The sequence below is a fragment of the Poeciliopsis prolifica genome, unplaced genomic scaffold (assembly GCF_027474105.1).
Source record: "Poeciliopsis prolifica strain line A6 unplaced genomic scaffold, Auburn_PproV2 SCAFFOLD143, whole genome shotgun sequence".
Lineage (NCBI taxonomy): Eukaryota > Metazoa > Chordata > Actinopteri > Cyprinodontiformes > Poeciliidae > Poeciliopsis > Poeciliopsis prolifica.
This window is the reverse complement of record NW_026562518.1, coordinates 207,699-225,396: the sequence shown is the minus strand read 5'-3', so window position 1 is coordinate 225,396 and position 17,698 is coordinate 207,699. Positions and strand designations below refer to the sequence as shown.

General features: G+C 38.1%; 1 protein-coding gene across 6 annotated transcripts in view; it reads left to right on the top strand.

Moving 5' to 3' along the window:
* The window catches only part of LOC129355730 (contactin-associated protein-like 4), a 164,629-nt gene that overhangs the window by 67,615 nt on the left and 79,316 nt on the right, over positions 1 to 17,698 (top strand). For all 6 annotated transcript variants that reach the window (XM_055025333.1, XM_055025331.1, XM_055025330.1 and 3 more), the window contains 2 exons: positions 6,893 to 7,003; positions 15,720 to 15,913. In XM_055025333.1, coding sequence (XP_054881308.1) covers positions 6,893 to 7,003; positions 15,720 to 15,913 — 305 coding nt within the window. The remainder of the gene's footprint in view (positions 1 to 6,892; positions 7,004 to 15,719; positions 15,914 to 17,698) is intronic.

The window sequence follows — 17,698 nt, the reverse complement described above, 5'->3', positions numbered from 1 at the left end:
AAAGACAGGAATAGTTTTCTGGCATATGATAGTGTTATAGACCTTACTAAACAGAATTATGTTACTTGATACAACCTGAAAAGCTAAATTAGAGGTTTAATAATTTTTTCAAAATATGCTTGACCAAATGGTTGATTTGTCACTTGATGGTAAATGTAGCAAATCAAGGTAATTTAGTTAACTTTTTTTTTTTTTTTGCTATAAAATCAAAAGTCATTTTCATTTATTGGTGTAAATAGGAAACAATAAGTGTTATTACAATGTTATACACTAAGAATAATTATAACATCATCCATCCATCCATTTAATGGCCACCCTTCTCCCTAACGGGGTCTGGAGGTGCTGGTGCCTATCTCCAGCTGCGTTCTGGGCGAGAGGCGGAGTTCACCCTGGACAGGTCGCCAGACTGTCGCAGGGCAACACAAAGACAAACAGGAGAAACAACCATGCACACACACATTCACACCTAAGGAGAATCTGGAAAGCCCAATCAACCTGACAGTCATGTTTTTGGACTGTGGGAGGAAGCCGGAGAACCCGGAGAGAACCCAGCATGCACAGGCATGCAAACTTTGTGCAGAAAGACCCTGGGCCGGGAATCGAACCCAGGACCTTCTTGCTGTATAACATCATCTTACAAAATAATTTTTGTAATAATTTCTTCCTTTGGGAGCAAAAGTGGTGCCAACACTGCAAAACGATAAAAGAGCCCCAGATGTCTGTTGTCTTTTGTGACAACTTCTTTACAAGTTTCAATTTGGTTCAGTACCTGCACATTGCCCTTAGCATCAAGTGCATCGGCACCGTATGACCGAACTGCACTGGTGGAGCTCCATTCATGACAAAGTCCTGATTCAAAGGGGGCTTGGGGCCTGTGATTTTAGGGCTGCTGAAGGGGTTCTTCCAGTGAAGTGGTTGGATAACAATGGGTCAACTTGCTTAGTAAAGCCTATGGGATCATGCCCTTTTCAACAGTGAAACACTGAAAAACTGTTGCACTTTAGTACAGATACAATCAAGATGGGAAAACTAAAAATGCAATATTTCCTTGTTCGATGCAATGTTTTCCTTGGTTGAAGTTAAAACCAGTGTTGTGTAGCATTTTGACAAACATAAACTGTATCCAATGCCCCAGACATTTTGTTGTTGTTAATTTCTTTATAAATTTGCATTTTATTTTAATTTATCTACTGTACTAGGTATTTTTATTACATCATGTACTTAAACCTTTAAGTGACATCTCAACCGTTTGGTAGAGATCAATATTTTAAAAACCACAGGGTCTGTTGAAAAAAAAAATATTGATTGTGTTTATGAGTCACCCAAGAGTAAAAGAAATGCAAAGACAAAATTTTTCACAGGTTTTTTTCTTGGTGTGGTAGTTAAAGGGTTAAGGATGCAGAACAGAACAGTTCTTTTTGTTACTCTGAGTCTGAAAGACAAAGTGCTGAGCCACTCAGTTTAGTAGCTGTCAGACAGGCAGACTGTTATCTGGCCAGTGGTGTCAGCTCTCCTGAGGAAAAGACTGTCAGAGAGGAGGAGAAGGTCAGGGCTGAAGTATTGAGGTTTCACAACCGAGCAAGTGCCTCGGAGCAGCAGCAAACGCTGAAGAATGTTTTAAATCTGAGCGTGTGTAAAAGAGCAGAATCGTCTGAAACAACAGAGAGAGGGCTTTGGAGGTGAAAAACCCTTTTCATTTTTAATTCAGAGGGCGTTCCCAGTTTTTGGTCTCTACATTGTAAGAACTATGGTACAGTAAATAACCAATGCCTTCAAAGAAGCAGCAAAGCGCCCTTTTGTGACTGGAAGAGGTGCGGAGATCTACAGCTCAGATGAGAGTATTGGTAACAAGGTTTCCCCCAGAAAACTAGCTAAACTCAGTGAAAGAGGTGCTACAGCAGTCCACTAGAATATTCTTATGTGAAAAGTGTTAAATGTTGACTGGAAATGTGAAAGTACGACTAAATATTATTGACAGTACTAAGGTTACATTTAAACCAGCCCTGCTTAGTCCACTTTAGTTTGTTTGTAAAGGTGTGAACGCATGACCAAACTCCAGAAAAGCAAACTCTGGTCCGCCTACCGACCTCAGTCTCTGTTCAGTTGAAAGAAACTCAAATGCATAATTTTAATGCCAAGAAGATCTGAAACCACTCTAAAAGCAGGAAAACTGCCTCACTGCGAGGCATTCTGGGTAAATGCAACCAAAACAAACGTGAGTCTATCGCAAACAGGATAGACTCACAATAGAAATGGCTCATGGTCTTCAGCCAAAGACAAAAGAGAAATTTGATGCTACTCCATTTTTGTTTGCATTTTGTGAAGGAGGAAGTTACGCTTTATGTCTTCTGAGGTTTTTGTGTAATTTCCTTCTGTCGTTCTTGGTATAGCACCACCACAGGCGAGGAGGGGGACAGGTTTATCAAAGAGCCCAGAAAAAGAAATTGTCTAATGTTTTTTAATCCTTTATTTGTGACATTTGGATTTGTTCAATTAGGTTTTCAGCATGTGGACTGATAGAGAGAGGCAGTACAGCATTCTGGTGATTCACGAACAATATGTTGCCATTACGCTTTCAGCTTTCCCAAAGATACTCTTTAAAGGGACATCATTATGTAAAACCGCCTTTTTTGAGCTTTATGTCATGTTGTAATGTTATTCCCTCATCAAACACATACCTGGAGAGATGCTTTGATTCTTTCATGCTTGTTTGAGAAATCCTTTAATCTCCCTTTCAGTCATCCAGGGACGCTTCAGCGCCTGCTAAACTTAACAGATTTTTAAAACTATGTATCACTCTTTTCTTTCACTTCAGTCATTTGAATCCCATAAGACCTGAAGTGTTTTATAATGATGTGGTTTAATTGGCTTTTTGTTTATTATCCCAGTAAGGAGGAGACTTGAACTCTCACAGGTCAAACTGGATTTAAATTTGCCCAGATTAGTTAAACGTACTGGGATGTTTTCTGCTTGAAGAAATCTTATTAGCCCCAGACAGAAAACAGCCATTCCTGGGTCTCATTATTGTTCACTGCGATGAGCCCTGAGCCGATAAATAAGCCCAGCGACATTCATACGGAGAAGCTCAAAAATCTGTGTCTGTGGGGCTCACAGGTTCCCAGATGCATGACTTCATGTTCTCTGCTGTTTGCTGGGTGATGGATGGCGCTCAGCAGTATTCAGGGTTTCCCAATCTGTCATGGACTCTGTGGACACATTGTTATTCAGTGAGAAAATGTGGGAAAAGCTCATGAATGAGGCCAGATCTTCCTCCTTATCTGTAAGGCTAGCCTGCCTTTTCAGGTCGAATTAAATGGACTTGGCTTCTTCTCTCCAAATATTGTTTCAAATCTTCTTCTGGGCTTTTTAATGCAGTCAAACTTACCATTTGTCACCACAGCAAAAAGATAAACTTGACACTGTGCCAGCCGGCGAAATGTCAAGAGGCTGAGTGATGGATGTCCAGGCGGAAATTTGAATGTACAACAAAAATATTCCCCATCAATCAAATGTCACTGCAACTTTATTTGGCTGCTGAATAACTTCTTGTTTCACTGGTATAAATTATCTTTTAAAATTTCTATAAGAAAAATAATATTTTTTAAAATTGAGAAAAAATGTTTTGTTTTTTCTAACTAAAACGTAAGAAAAAACTTGCAAAAGTTGACACAAACCATTTAAATTTTAATGTAACTTAAACATCCCAAATCAAGTAGACTTATCAATGGCAACAAATCATGCTGTGTAACTCTGTATTTAGCTGGGGATGCAGGTTGTAAATGTCACAGAGGACACATTATTCTCAGCATCACATGAACAATATTGTTTGTTCAAAGAACCTGTTTTTGTTTGAGACGGAAAGCTTAATATTCGGGGATGCTCTTGATTCAGCATCGCCAGGGTCAGTGTTAAGGTTGGTTGGCTGCAGAGGCCAGCAGGTATTCAACATTTACCTCCATTTTCCTCTGAGCTGTCTGTGTTTGTGCTCCACTGGTCACACCATCAGGGCCATCGGCTCCTAAATGCCAAAAGAAAAAAAACATCTCTGCTTTTTAACTCCGCTGCCCCCTCTCTCTCTCTTTCTCTGAGTTTCCTTGTCAAGGCTTACCCCATGTTATATCCTCAGGGATTACAGCTCTCCTGGTTGGAGAGCCAACCTCTTATTTTCCTCTTCAGGCCACTGTAATTCACCTGCTTTTCACAATAAGAGCTCCCCACCGCCTGCTTTAACAAGTATCTGTCACTAGCTCCAGGGATAGAAACTATAAAAAGGACCATCAGAGAACCACGTAGTTGAGGGAGAAACAAGAAGAAATAATCTTCAACCTAGTATTTTAACAATTCATTGTAAGTTTAATCATAAGGAAATACAGTATGTGGTTACAGATACTGGAAACTGGAGACTTTAAGTTTAACCATTTTGTAGGAATCTTTGCGTTCTGCAAACATTTCCTTTTTTTTTCTGTGTCTCAGCCAAATGACACTTCTCTTTAGCTGCTCTCTATCAATATATAGAGAGCTCCTCTAGAGGAATTCCTCTGAGGTTTGAGAAATACGTGGACTGCTGGTCACAAACACTGATTTCAAGGATCTATAATCAATTCAGGACAATGATGCACAGATTGTTTGGTCTGTACATTTTGACTTATGTAAGTCCTGAATGTTTATGTAATTAAATAAATCAAACAAACCATATTGAGGTACCATAAAACGCTGGCAAACTATGGAGTTTTGACTGGAAATGTTGTGGAAATCCTGCTGTGTCTTACAACTTAAGTTCTAATTAAGTTAATTGTGCTGCTTTGATATCATGTTAATTTCGGTCCTTTCATATGTGAGTGTGCATATTTGATGCTTTGAGGCCTAAGGAAATCTGGAAACAACTTCTGGCTGTAAAGTCTTAAAACTGTTTTTTAAGCCGGTGTGATATTATGCTTTAGTTTTCCAAATTATCAGGCGGCAGGGATTATCAAAAAGATGTACTAATGCTTGTTGACAGAGTTATCAAACCCTGAAGCTTTGTTGTCAGAACTGTGAACCCAATTTGCTCTGCAGGGTGAGTCATGTTAATTAGCTGTTATATCAGTAGTGAGGCATTGTTCTTTTGAATGTAGCTTAAGGTTAGCAAAAATAAATATTCACGGTGCTGAAGGTCGCCTTTCACACAGTCTATCTTTGATCCAATCAAACACAAAAACAGACAAAGCACAATCCAACTGAACAGATTTTTTCTGCTGACAAAATCTAGAAAAACGCTTCAACGACTCAATGAAACACGTTCTGTGGCAGCAAGTGAAAAAAGATGGCGAAAACATTTTCTACTTTTAATTTCAAACTGTCACAACTTATTTTTTAATCTAGCCTTTGTCTTTATTGTTTTTTTTATTATTTAATGATTCATTTTCTCCACTAATATTTCTCTGAATAAAAAAACACTGAATGCATCTTCATTACAAAAAAAAATAATACAAGAGTAAAGGAATAACATGCTTATATCTTAAGTTTTATATTCAAAAAGATTTAATGAGTCAATTTTTATTACATTTTACTGACTAAATTGACCTTTGTTACATTTGTTAGCAAAGTGATTTTTGTACCTAGCAATTTCTATATTTTAACATTTACTTACAACTTTGGCAGTCCTGGTTTTCCATATATTCCTTTATGTTTTTGTAACTGGACACTCCTGAAAATCCTCTCTTCCTTCATATTTCCTTATTTTCAGGGAGTAAAGGCTTGAGAAACAGATTAAACCTAAACCTATTTGAATAAAACTATTTTCATTTAAAAAGCTGATGGTTTGGAGATAAACGTGTCTGACTTCTCAGGACCAGTGAGCTCCCATCATGCTGCGTTTAACAACTTAACCGTCTTTCTCCTCGGCTGGGAAAAAGACCATAATCCATCTCCAGCTGTGTCACATTTTGCGACGTCTTCACTTTCATGACTTTGAACAATGGGACTGTTTATATTCCTGCTAAGAGAAACAACAGGGATTGTTTTCATTTAGCTGGCATTAACCAAAACTCATATTCTGGGTTGTTTAAAAGGGCTTCTAGAAACTGAAATTATCATTGACTTCTGAGAATTGGACTTTAATCGAAATATTGATACATTTGAACTCACCTTTGGGGGTAGGAAGAGAGGGTTTTGCTCTTCAGGGAAAACTCTGGGGAAGTTCAGGCACTTGATAGGGATGCCTGTCTTAGACATTTTCCATTAAGAAGAAGCCTGAAGAAAAATTAGGTCAGTTCAGTTAACAAATAACATCCACTTAGACCTTATTGTTGTGTTGTGGTGTGGCAACCATCCAGCAGAGGGCGACGCTGGTTATCTTTAAGCAGAGCCAGTTAATACAGAAATAATAATGGCGGTGTAATGCCAGAACTGGAAAGAGAAACGGTCCAAACAAAGTCCGGTAGGGGATGCGGAACGCATTTTATGTGGTTTTGTTTTGAAATATAAACACTCAGCTAAGTTTCCTCTTAATAGTGCTCATTTGGGTAAGCTCAAATTTTTAGAAAATCTCCCCTTAATGAATCGCTAGTTGATTTATAAGATTAATCAACTTTAGATTAACTCATTCATCACTAACTTTAATCCCTTATTGGATCATTGGTTTTTGTTTACACCTGAAGTAACAGAAGGTATTTTGAAGTGTTGATGTCTGGAAAAAGGTTTTTCATAATTTCTACTCTTCAGTTTCAAGCCTGGGTTAACCAGTTTGAATATTCCTCTGCAAAACCCCTAGTTTAATGAACAAATGAACTCATTTTTGACGTCACCCGTATGGAATCCGTGAAGGCTTTAAACAAGCTCTTTGTATAAGGATTACATGAGAAACACCTGCAGTTATTTTTGTAACAGTCTCTGCTTCCTCCTTGTTTTGCAGAGGTGTGTGACAGCGCGCTGGTTTCCAATCTGCCGCCGTCATCCTTCAGGAGCTCCTCCCAGCTGTCCAGCAGCCATGCACCGGGTTTCGCCAAGCTCAACCGGAGAGACGGTGAGCGCCAACAGTCGCTTGATGCATGTCTGCCTGCGTGTGTGTTTGTGGTGTGTGTTTCTAAGTGGGCTGAAAGCTGAAAGCACTGTAATTGCTTTGAGTATTAGAGCCTGACGCATTGTTGTGTTTCTGAGAGGAAATGTGTGGAAGTGGAGAGCGTGTAACTAATAGAGACAACACTGTGGAGGCATTAGGACCGATCTATCTGTCTCCTACTGAAATTCTGCTCTTTCTAAATGGAAACCTGTCATAAACTTTGGTTTTGTGGTTGGGCCAAAATGCAGACTGGAGTTGGGAATGAAAATGATGAAAGTTTATTAAAACCAACAAAAACTCACATAAATAAAACCCCAGCAGAGATCAATGGTAGGTTGTAATGGCCAGTGGAGAACTTTATAAAAAAACAATTTCTCCACATCACAACATTAATATTGCGCACATTGGATTTGTTTCAGAAAAGCTTTTACTAAGCCTATCACAGCAAGCAATAAATCAATTTGTCGCACGATAAATTAAAACGTGCTCAATCATTTGTACTTCCATAATTGTTTTTCTTGAGTTTCTATCTCTTTCTATCAACCACTGTATAACAAAAATGTTCAGTCTGGTGCTTTGGTCGCAACTAAACCCTTTTTTTGAAGAACAATTTTGTTTACAGAGAATTCATAATTACTTTCATTTGTTTTTTGGTTGTTTTGTTCATTTATTTTGGATATTTAAAATGTCTTCTAATTACAGGGTTAAATATCCATTGGTATTTAAAGTTTTTTGATCTTTTAGAATTGCATTATTCCATTTCCATTATATTACTTGAAAATGGCCTCAAAAGGTTGGGGTTGATTGAGAATAATGTCAAGGAAAGTATGTGGATATATTGGCACATTATTTGTTGTACAGACTAGTACACAGGACCTTAAATTTTGGTTTTAATAAATCATCTTTTTTAGTGATACTATACAGAGCTTTCATGTGGATGAAAGCCCAAAACAAATAAAAATTGATTGGTTTCTCGGATATCTATCTACATGTGAAGGAGCAGGTTGGGACAAATGAAGAAATGATCAGCAGTTGGGATGGTAAGGTAAAAGATTAAACAAACAAGAGAATAAAAGAAGAAAGAAACCCTGAAATAAATAACATTCTAACAGAATAAATCGTTAAATATGTCAAGATAAAAAACAACAAAGAAATGACCAAAGGATCATAAGAAAACCTCTCCAATTAATCATAATCAAGGAGAATCTTGTTGAGTTTATAAAAGTTGAAAGGTGAGTTTTAAAATAACATGAAAGGAAACCGAACACTGTTGCTGCTGTTTGTATTGAAGGCTTTTATAAGGGGGATAAATGTGGATAGTATTTGCCCGTCCAGCATGAAATCCCGACTGGGAGCGGGAATGCGACTTTGACAAAATAAAGATTCTTGTTTCACTGCATCATCCTGACATCAAAACCCACAACCAGCTGGGAAGGAAAGACAGGTTTATCCTGGATAAGAACCGTTCCCACCACACGGGACACAAAAACCTGGTGAACATGAAGGAAGCTCACACCATTTCAAGCTTTGTTAAAACTTTGGCCTCTAAGTGGCAGAAACTATCAACTTGATATCTTTGAACCATTTAACTTTGAATAGTTTTGTGTTTTACTGAGCATTAAATAACTTTCAATTTCAGTTTAAATCTCCAATGCTTTTGTTGGCAGTAGATTAAATAAGGTCACAGCGGTCCTTCCTGTACTTTCTTAGCCTGGAAACCTCATTTTTGTAGTTGCCCTTTCTTGACACTTGCTGCTTTAAAGCCTATTGCTATAATGAAGCTGACATTTTCTCGTCTTTGATTAACCAAGACTGGTCAAAAATGTCCTACATCTGAAAAGATTCATACACCTACTGACTGGGTCGCTAAAGTTCAAATCAATTCAACTCAGTTCGGCTTTAATTGACAGCAAATGTCATCTCAAGCACAATAGATGTACAATTACAGTTTAGATCCATTCAACCAATTCCAATAAGATATGATCGAAGGCCACAGATTGTATCGCTCTTTGCCAGCCACATGCAGCTGACATCAATGGCGTCTGTCTGTTCATCTTTATATATATATATATATATCTATATCTATATATCTATATATATATATATCTATATATCTATATATATATATATATAGATATATATATATAGATATATAGATATAGATATATATATCTATATCTATATATCTATATATATATATATCTATATATTATATATATATATAGAATATATATATATAGATATATAGATATAGATATATATATCTATATCTATATATCTATATATATATTTAAATCTGTATATTTACCTATCTTTACATTTTCAGGCTCCTAAGGGGTTTATTTTTACCCATCTAAGGTTTATTTCAACTACATTTTCTCAGTAGTTTTAAAGAAAATACAAAGTATTTCAAAATGTTAAGAATTACAACAAATAATAGAGTATAAAACAGTAATATTTAAAGGTTGTACTTTAATACCCAGAAAACATGCGAATTGTACCTGAAACGTGTCTGTGAGCTGTAAAATCCAACAGATGGAGGATCTCCAGGACGTCTAGCTGGATCTGAATCTGGGTCTTCGGATTTATAGTCAGCAGATAAGAAAGTTACTGATGCAGGATCCCAGGGAGCAAACCCTGCTGTTTGTTGAGGAAGCTGATGAATAGATGAATTTCTCTCTTTTTATTTCCATTTCCTTCTGCTGCTGCTGTTTCTGTCAACGCTCAGATTTCACCAGTTGTTCTCTGAGGAACGCCGACTGAGTTCACTGAGGCTACAAACATTAGAAGAGTTTTGCTATCAGAGTTAGTACTGGTGTTTGGAATCCTTGGAAATTCTTTATGATATCCCTAGAAGTTCTTAATATCCAATCTGCACAGTTTTGTAATAAAATGCAAACTAACGCTAGAATATTGTTTTGTCCTCCGTCAATCACACCAAGTGTTCGTGTGTCATTTCAAGACATATAATTGTGTTATATTTTAGTTTACTTTGTCTCTTATATGTAGATTAACAAAATATGTGATTAACAACAGTAATAAATGTTGTCACATAATAGTGAATTAAAGCTATTTTCTTAGTTCTTTTATATTGTCTATAACTCCAAAGTGTGCACTGTAAAAAAAACTAAACAAAAAGGCAACCACAGCTACTGGTATTTTACCATAAATTAGAGACATTGTTTTCTTTTTGTCATACAGTATGGTGCTGGGAAAGTTTGAAAACTTACCTTGAAAATGCTTGAATAGTGGTGAAATTCACTGTGAAAAAAGTGCACAGACTCTGTGTGCATGACTCCTGAATATGATATCTGTAAAAGATTTACCCATTTAAACCAAACTGCCCAAGACATTAAGACATGATCCCACAGCTTTACCTCATCTCCTATTTTTATTTTTTATTTTTACCCCCTTATCTCGCCTCTCCTCCTTTTGTTGGGCCCAAAATGTCCGTGTCAATCTTCTGCTCCTTCTATGCTAAGTTTCATTTTCTTTACCAGGAACTAATTTAGCCGGCGCTGTCCTCTTGCCAAATGCTAATAGCACTCTTCACGTTTAAACATTTTCTTTCTTCTGTAGGCAAAGCTGACAGTTATCAGTGACTCTGCTACAATTATGCTGAAATGTGACTTGAAAGAAATTGCTGTGCCAGAGTAATTTTTCTTCCCTCAGAGATTTGAAGGCTGAATTAAAGTTTAAATGAAGCCTGTGTAGTGGGGCTGTGTAGGAAGCGGTTGTTGACGATCATATTCAGTTATCCTTTCTGACCTCCAGGACGCCTCATTGTGCAGCTTGATTAACGTTTCAAATCTGTAAAATATATCTGCATCAATTTCACACGTTTACAATAACAAGAGGCAGAATAAAGAATTTCAATTCATCTGAATGTTTGCAGTTTGTCATAGTTACTGAATTGAGAACTGTTCCATTCAAATGAAAATAAACACTTATTAATGTATACAAAATAAACAATAAATGGACGGACGGACGGACGGATGGAATGGATGGATGGATGGATGGATGGATGGATGGATGGATGGATGGATGGATGGATGGATGGATGGATGGATGGATGGATGGATGATGGATGGATGGATGGATGGATGGATGGATGGATGGATGGATGGATGGATGGATGGATGGATGGATGGATGGATGGATGGATGGATGGATGGATGGATGGATGGATGGATGGATGGATGGATGGATGGATGGATGGATGGATGGATGGATGGATGGATGGATGGATGGATGGATGGATGGATGGATGGATGATGGATGGATGGATGGATGGATGGATGGATGGATGGATGGATGGATGGATGGATGGATGGATGGATGGATGGATGGATGGATGGATGGATGGATGGATGGATGGATGGATGGATGGATGGATGGATGGATGGATGGATGGATGGATGGATGGATGGATGGATGGATGGATGGATGGATGGATGGATGGATGGATGGATGGATGGATGGATGGATGGATGGATGGATGGATGGATGGATGGATGGATGGATGGATGGATGGATGGATGGATGGATGGATGGATGGATGGATGGATGGATGGATGGATGGATGGATGGATGGATGGATGGATGATGGATGGATGGATGGATGGATGGATGGATGGATGGATGGATGGATGGATGGATGGATGATGGATGGATGGATGGATGGATGGATGGATGGATGGATGGATGGATGGATGGATGGATGGATGGATGGATGGATGGATGGATGGATGGATGGATGGATGGATGGATGGATGGATGGATGGATGGATGATGGATGGATGGATGATGGATGGATGGGATGGATGGATGGATGGATGGATGGATGGATGGATGGATGGATGGATGGATGGATGGATGGATGGATGGATGGATGGATGGGCTCTACACTGTTAAAATGCAGAATGTAGTTTTAAATCCTAGAACCAGTTTAAAGATTAACATTCTTCTCACAGGCTGCCAGTGAATCATCCTGAAGAAAGAAATAGTTGAAGTTTGAACCGGTTTGATACTCTAAAAACTGAAATAGCCGCTGAACTGAAACTGTTGAGTTTGAGGCTGCAGGATTTTTCAGGTTGCAGTTCGGCCCTCGGAGTAGTGATGTCACAGTCCTGACCTCCATTAATCTTCACTTTCAGCTGTGGGTGGTTGCATCTGCCACCTTGACAGACACATGGGAGAAAGGAGCCAAAGATATCTCTCTGATTTAAAGCGACAGCCGTGACTTGAAGTGTTCAGACCGTCCACCGGAGGTTCACCTCCATTATATTAGTCGCAGTTATTCTGACGGCGAGGACACAGAGTCTCTGTACGCCTCTCATTCCCCAAGTTGTTTTTCTTTAATCTCCTTCTCCTTTCCTCTACAGTCTAATCGCTATGTGGAAAGGTCAGAGTGTCTGCCCTTTTCTTCTCTGCTGCCACCGAACACGTCTTTTAGTCAAGTGGTTATTAGCCCTGGCCTTTTGCTCTTTAGAGATCGGCTACCTGACCAACGCCGATTCATTTTCACTGCTTTTTGTTCTCTGCCTGTCACACAGCGATCACAGTTATGTCTCACTGGCAGAAACATCAGCAGATCAACCTGTTGCTGCCTTCAGCTTTACATGAGACACAAGCTGAGAGAGTTTCTGTATCAGCAAACACATCAGCGAAAACAGATTCAGCAATAAATAAACAAAAACAACCAGTATACGTTACTCAGTCTGTCCTGTCTGTTATAGACCTATTATGCTTTCTTGAACAGATCAGGATAGGTCTGCAGACTGCAAAACATTAACAAACATATGAGTTTTTTGCACAAAATCATTCTTAGATAACCGGTTTTACTCTGGTCAGTTCTGTGTATTGTGAGGTGCTTTAAGGCGTCTTGTCCCTTTAAATCCAAATAAGCTGCTGCTGGCCACGCCCCCCTTAACTCAATGTTTACAGTCACACTAATTGCACAAACAGATGTGCAATTATGCAGCTTTACAGCTTTGAAAAGCATTAGTAGAGACTTTTGCACAACCAACAAGAATGCATTAAGTAGTTTCTGGATGGCAAGTTAGCAACAACGCACTTATCTGTTCCAGCAGCCATTGCACAGCGCAGACAGCAGTAAAACAAGCTGACGAAACGTGCTGGAGCTTCGTTTGAGTTGCTGTTTAATGGGCGGAACTTGATCATGCATATCAGTACTAACAATCTATTTAAAATATATCATCTTTGGCTATTTAGGATTTATGATGTTTCTTATGAGTAATGTAATGATAATGTGTTAAATTATTTGAAAACATATTGTCACTAAAACAGATTCATAGTGTATTGCCTCCAGTCCTCAAAAGAGTTAAAGATGATTATTTCAGGCACAGCAGTTGGTTTGTGGCCATCTGGGTACATAAATGTAGACTCATACGTTGGTATAGATATTCCTATCAAGTTGCCAAATATTGTTGAAATACAAACAAAGAAATATATAGTTTTCATCTATTTTACCACTTTTTGAGGGATTTTTTTTTATCATATTCTTGCAGGTAAAGAGTAGCAGGTTGTCAGAGAACTGGCTCCAAGGTGCAAAAAGCGAAAGAAGTCCCTCTGAGTGTGTTTGTGCTCTGTACAGCTTTCTGCCGCTCCTTTTATGAGCCTGCATGTGTGTGTGTGTGTGTGTGTGTGTGTGTGTGTGTGTGGTGCGTGCGTGTGTGTGTGTGTGTGTGTGTGTGTGTGTGTGTGTGTGTGTGTGTGGTGTGTGTGCGTGCGTGTGAGTGTGTGTGTGTGTGGATGTGCGTGCGTGGGCTCAGTGGGTTTCTGGTCTGCAAAATCCGTCCATCTGGTGTTTAAGCTCTGTGTGCCATCGTTTTGGCCCGACTAAATATTTTCCACGCACGCGCACACATTTTGCATTTAGATTTATTTATTTCCAACAGGTTTTTAAAAGCAAGAAGACTAGTAATCATTAGGATAAAACATGAAAACATAATCAGGAAAAGATAATTTGATTACCACTACTTTTCTGTTTGAAAAAGACAATGAAGCTAAGAAGTGAGCAGTTTTTTAATCTTATTTCAGCTAAATAAGATATATCACTCAGTAATTATTATAAACTTGTAATTAAAACCATGCTGTGATATTTATGTCTGTATAATAGACTGCCCTAAGGAACAAACATAAATGAGATTACATAAACAAAATTATTGCAAACTAACTCTAAATCTACTGACCCATAATAATAATAATAATAATAGTAACAGCAGTTGTAAATAACAACTCCTTCCCAAAGTGTACCTTGTAATTCTTCATAATCTGTTACATACCAACAAATACAATAGCAACAAATAAAAAGACAGAAAAAAGCCAATGATAATAATGTGAATAAAAAAACAATAATAATCTGCTAATAAAGGTAATAATAACAAATGACAACAAACCAACTGTTTTTGTTTTTATTTTTTAGACTTTATTCTCCTGAAGCAAACAGCTCTGCCATCCTTAACTGAACCAACCTGCATCCTGTTTTATTCATGCTTGTCTGGTTTTATTACTGCTTTTTCAGCAGCTTGCTGGGAGAAATTGGTTCAAAACTCCTGCAAATCTTCTCACATTTCAATAATTCACACTCTTATCTCGGTTTTTATTTGTGTGGGAAAACTTCTCATCCTGGGAAATCCAGCATGAATCGCAGCACAGCTTCTTTATTGATGACATTCAACATGAGGAAGGATACACACATTAGGAGGTACTGTAAAATTAATCAATGCTTCTCATTGATTTTTATGAGAAATTAAATCACCCCGCTTCTGCAAGCTGTAAGGTTTTCAGGTCACTGTCAGTGTGTTGGCGAAATGGATCTACATCAGTACCTTCATCTTCATGCTTCTTGTACATTTCGACTCAGTTTATAAGTTAACAAAATGTTTTGCTTAGCTATTAATCTTCATACAACCTGATTGTACTTGTTCACAGCTTTTAGCCTGAAGAAGTTTGGAAACAAATATATCAAATTTTTCATAATTTTTTTTTATTACTGGACAAGGGAAGGCAATACCAGTCATATACTTAACCTGTTAGCATAACTGCAGCGATCAAAAGGAACAAATTCCAGCTGGTGTTGTGTTTTAAATCACTATTTATCACTTGTTACAGACATGAAATCAATTTTAAGGTCTTCACTGAAGTTTTTATAAATTGTTTTGGTTGCAATGTAGGAGTTTGAATTTAGCTGAGAGGCTGAGTCTCATGATTTATTATTTTAGGTTTTTTTACACAAACATATTTTGTGCTAACTAGGAGCATGCTAACTAGCATGTTAGCATGACACCAGCATTTTTGCTAAAATAAAACAAGAATCTAATAATATAATTTTCTTTCAACTTTTGTACAATATTATTCTGTTTTTTCTGTTTGCCAACATGCTAACTAGTCAAAATGGAACAAATTCCAGTTGGTGTTGTGGTTTTAAAGCGCAGTTTATTGTTTGTTATCGACACAAAATGAATTTTAAGGTTTTCACTGAAGTTTTTATCGATTTTCATTGTTCTGGTTGTGGTGTCAGAGTTTGAATTTAGCTGAGAGGCTCCTCCAGGTGATTTATTATTTTAGTTTTTTACACGAACATATTTCATGTCCTCCTGCGCAGATAAACCTAATAAATCACACGCCTCCTGCTATTTTCTCCCCCTCTCTGCAGGCGCTGGAGGCTGGTCTCCTCTTAGTTCGGACAGGTATCAGTGGCTGGAGGTCGACTTGGGTGAGCGAACCAAGATCACAGCTGTCGCCACACAGGGCCGCTACGGCAGCTCTGATTGGCTGACGTCTTACCAACTGATGTTCAGCGACACGGGACATAACTGGAAGCAGTACAGACAGGAGGACAGCATAGGGGTTGGTTGATTCTTTTATTAATTCAAAACTGAATGCAATCACGAGACATAATTTTATTTTTATAGCTTTGCATTCTTACAGACTCCATTTCCTTTGTGGCGTCTGCTGTGCTATGCATAAAGATAAACTCAGTCATCAGGAGTTTATCTTTTCATTTGTAATGTGTCAGCGGGTGTTGGAGCTCTGCTGACAAACCATTTGGCTGAACACAACAAACTCAAACGCAGTCAAGTGGGACAATTTGTTCCTTTTTTTACGTCTTGTTTGTTGCTCTCTGTCATTTTTGTCGAGGGTTTACCTGGCATCTTAAGTTCGAGACGATTTTGCCAAAGCATCAGATCACAGCTTCACATTTTCCCTTTTGATTGTGTGAAGACAGAGTGAACATAAACACACACAGAGGTAAACAGATAAGACATGAACTGAGAAGAGAAGTAACAGTTAATAGACAAGCTGTTATCTATACAAATATAGATATTTGACAGGAAAATGCTTATTAAAATCAGGGCTGCACAGTGACGCAGTTGGTAGCAATGTTGCCTTGCATCAAAAAGGTTGTGCGTACAAATCCCAGCCTGGATTTGTGCATGAACGTTGTGTGTTCCCCTTGTGAAAAAGTACAACTGGTTAGCTAATTGGTTGGTAATCTAAATTGGTGTGAGTGTGTGTTGTTGTGTGTTGCCAGGCACTGATCTACCTGTGCAACCTGTCCAGGGTGCATCTCACTTTTTAAACTACTTTAAAATACCTACTGCATGGCTAAATAATATTGCAATCCCTTGATTCTGGTTGGATCTTGCGCTCCATAAGCATAATCTTTCAATCTATCCTCCTCTCATAAAGTATTCACATGAGAAATCACTTATCCATCGTATTAATAATAGTCCCCCAACTGTTGCCAACTTGATGACTTTATTGCTATATTTAGTGACTTTTCAGACAAAAAAAAGTTTCGTATTTTCCAAAATCTGAATCAGCAGGTTAGGCTGTTCTAAAACTTATTGATCTACCAGAAACCGGCAATCAGTGCACCTCTACACCAAAGTCTGAAAGCCCATTGCTGCACTGCGGTATTTAAAAGGCATTAATGTCTAAAACTTTCTTCAAGTCAAAGAGCAGTGAAAGAGTTGTACTTTAAAGCTTTATGACTTTCCCTCTTGGTTTTGTGGTGAACTTGGCCATTTGGAAATGTTCAGAAATTATTCTTTGGAGTCATTTTGAATTTTATTTTGGCATTGAGATATTCTCAATAGTCAAAACTTGTTCCTTTTAATTTACTATTTAATCCAGACTGTGATAGTGAAGCCAGCCCATGTTTTCTTAATAAGGACTGCGGCTCATCTATCTGGTTGTTATCATTACAGAATGGATCTTATAGATCTTATGAGTTGGTTTTAAGTCAAAATGTGAATTAGCAGCATTGTATCCCTTTGGCCTTTTAATTTCTTAAAAGGTCAGTCCAGTGACAGGATGCTGCTGATGTACAAAAGAGCTTATTAAAGCTTTTCCAATAGCAATTCAAATTCTTTTTCTGTTCCTCAAGTTCAGGTTGTGCTCCATGCTAATCCTTACTAAGCTTAATTACATGCAAATGTTCCTATTGTTATAAGGACGTGATTTGGGGACCCAAATGCAGACGCAGAGAGAAGTTCATATGCACAATAAATCAAGTGGAATGGCTCAGTGGAAACAACCCAGCCAGGCGTAAACAAACAGAAATACTCATCCTCCTGGGTATTCTAACTTTTGGAGCTACTCTTGCACATCTCTACACCTTTAATTGGT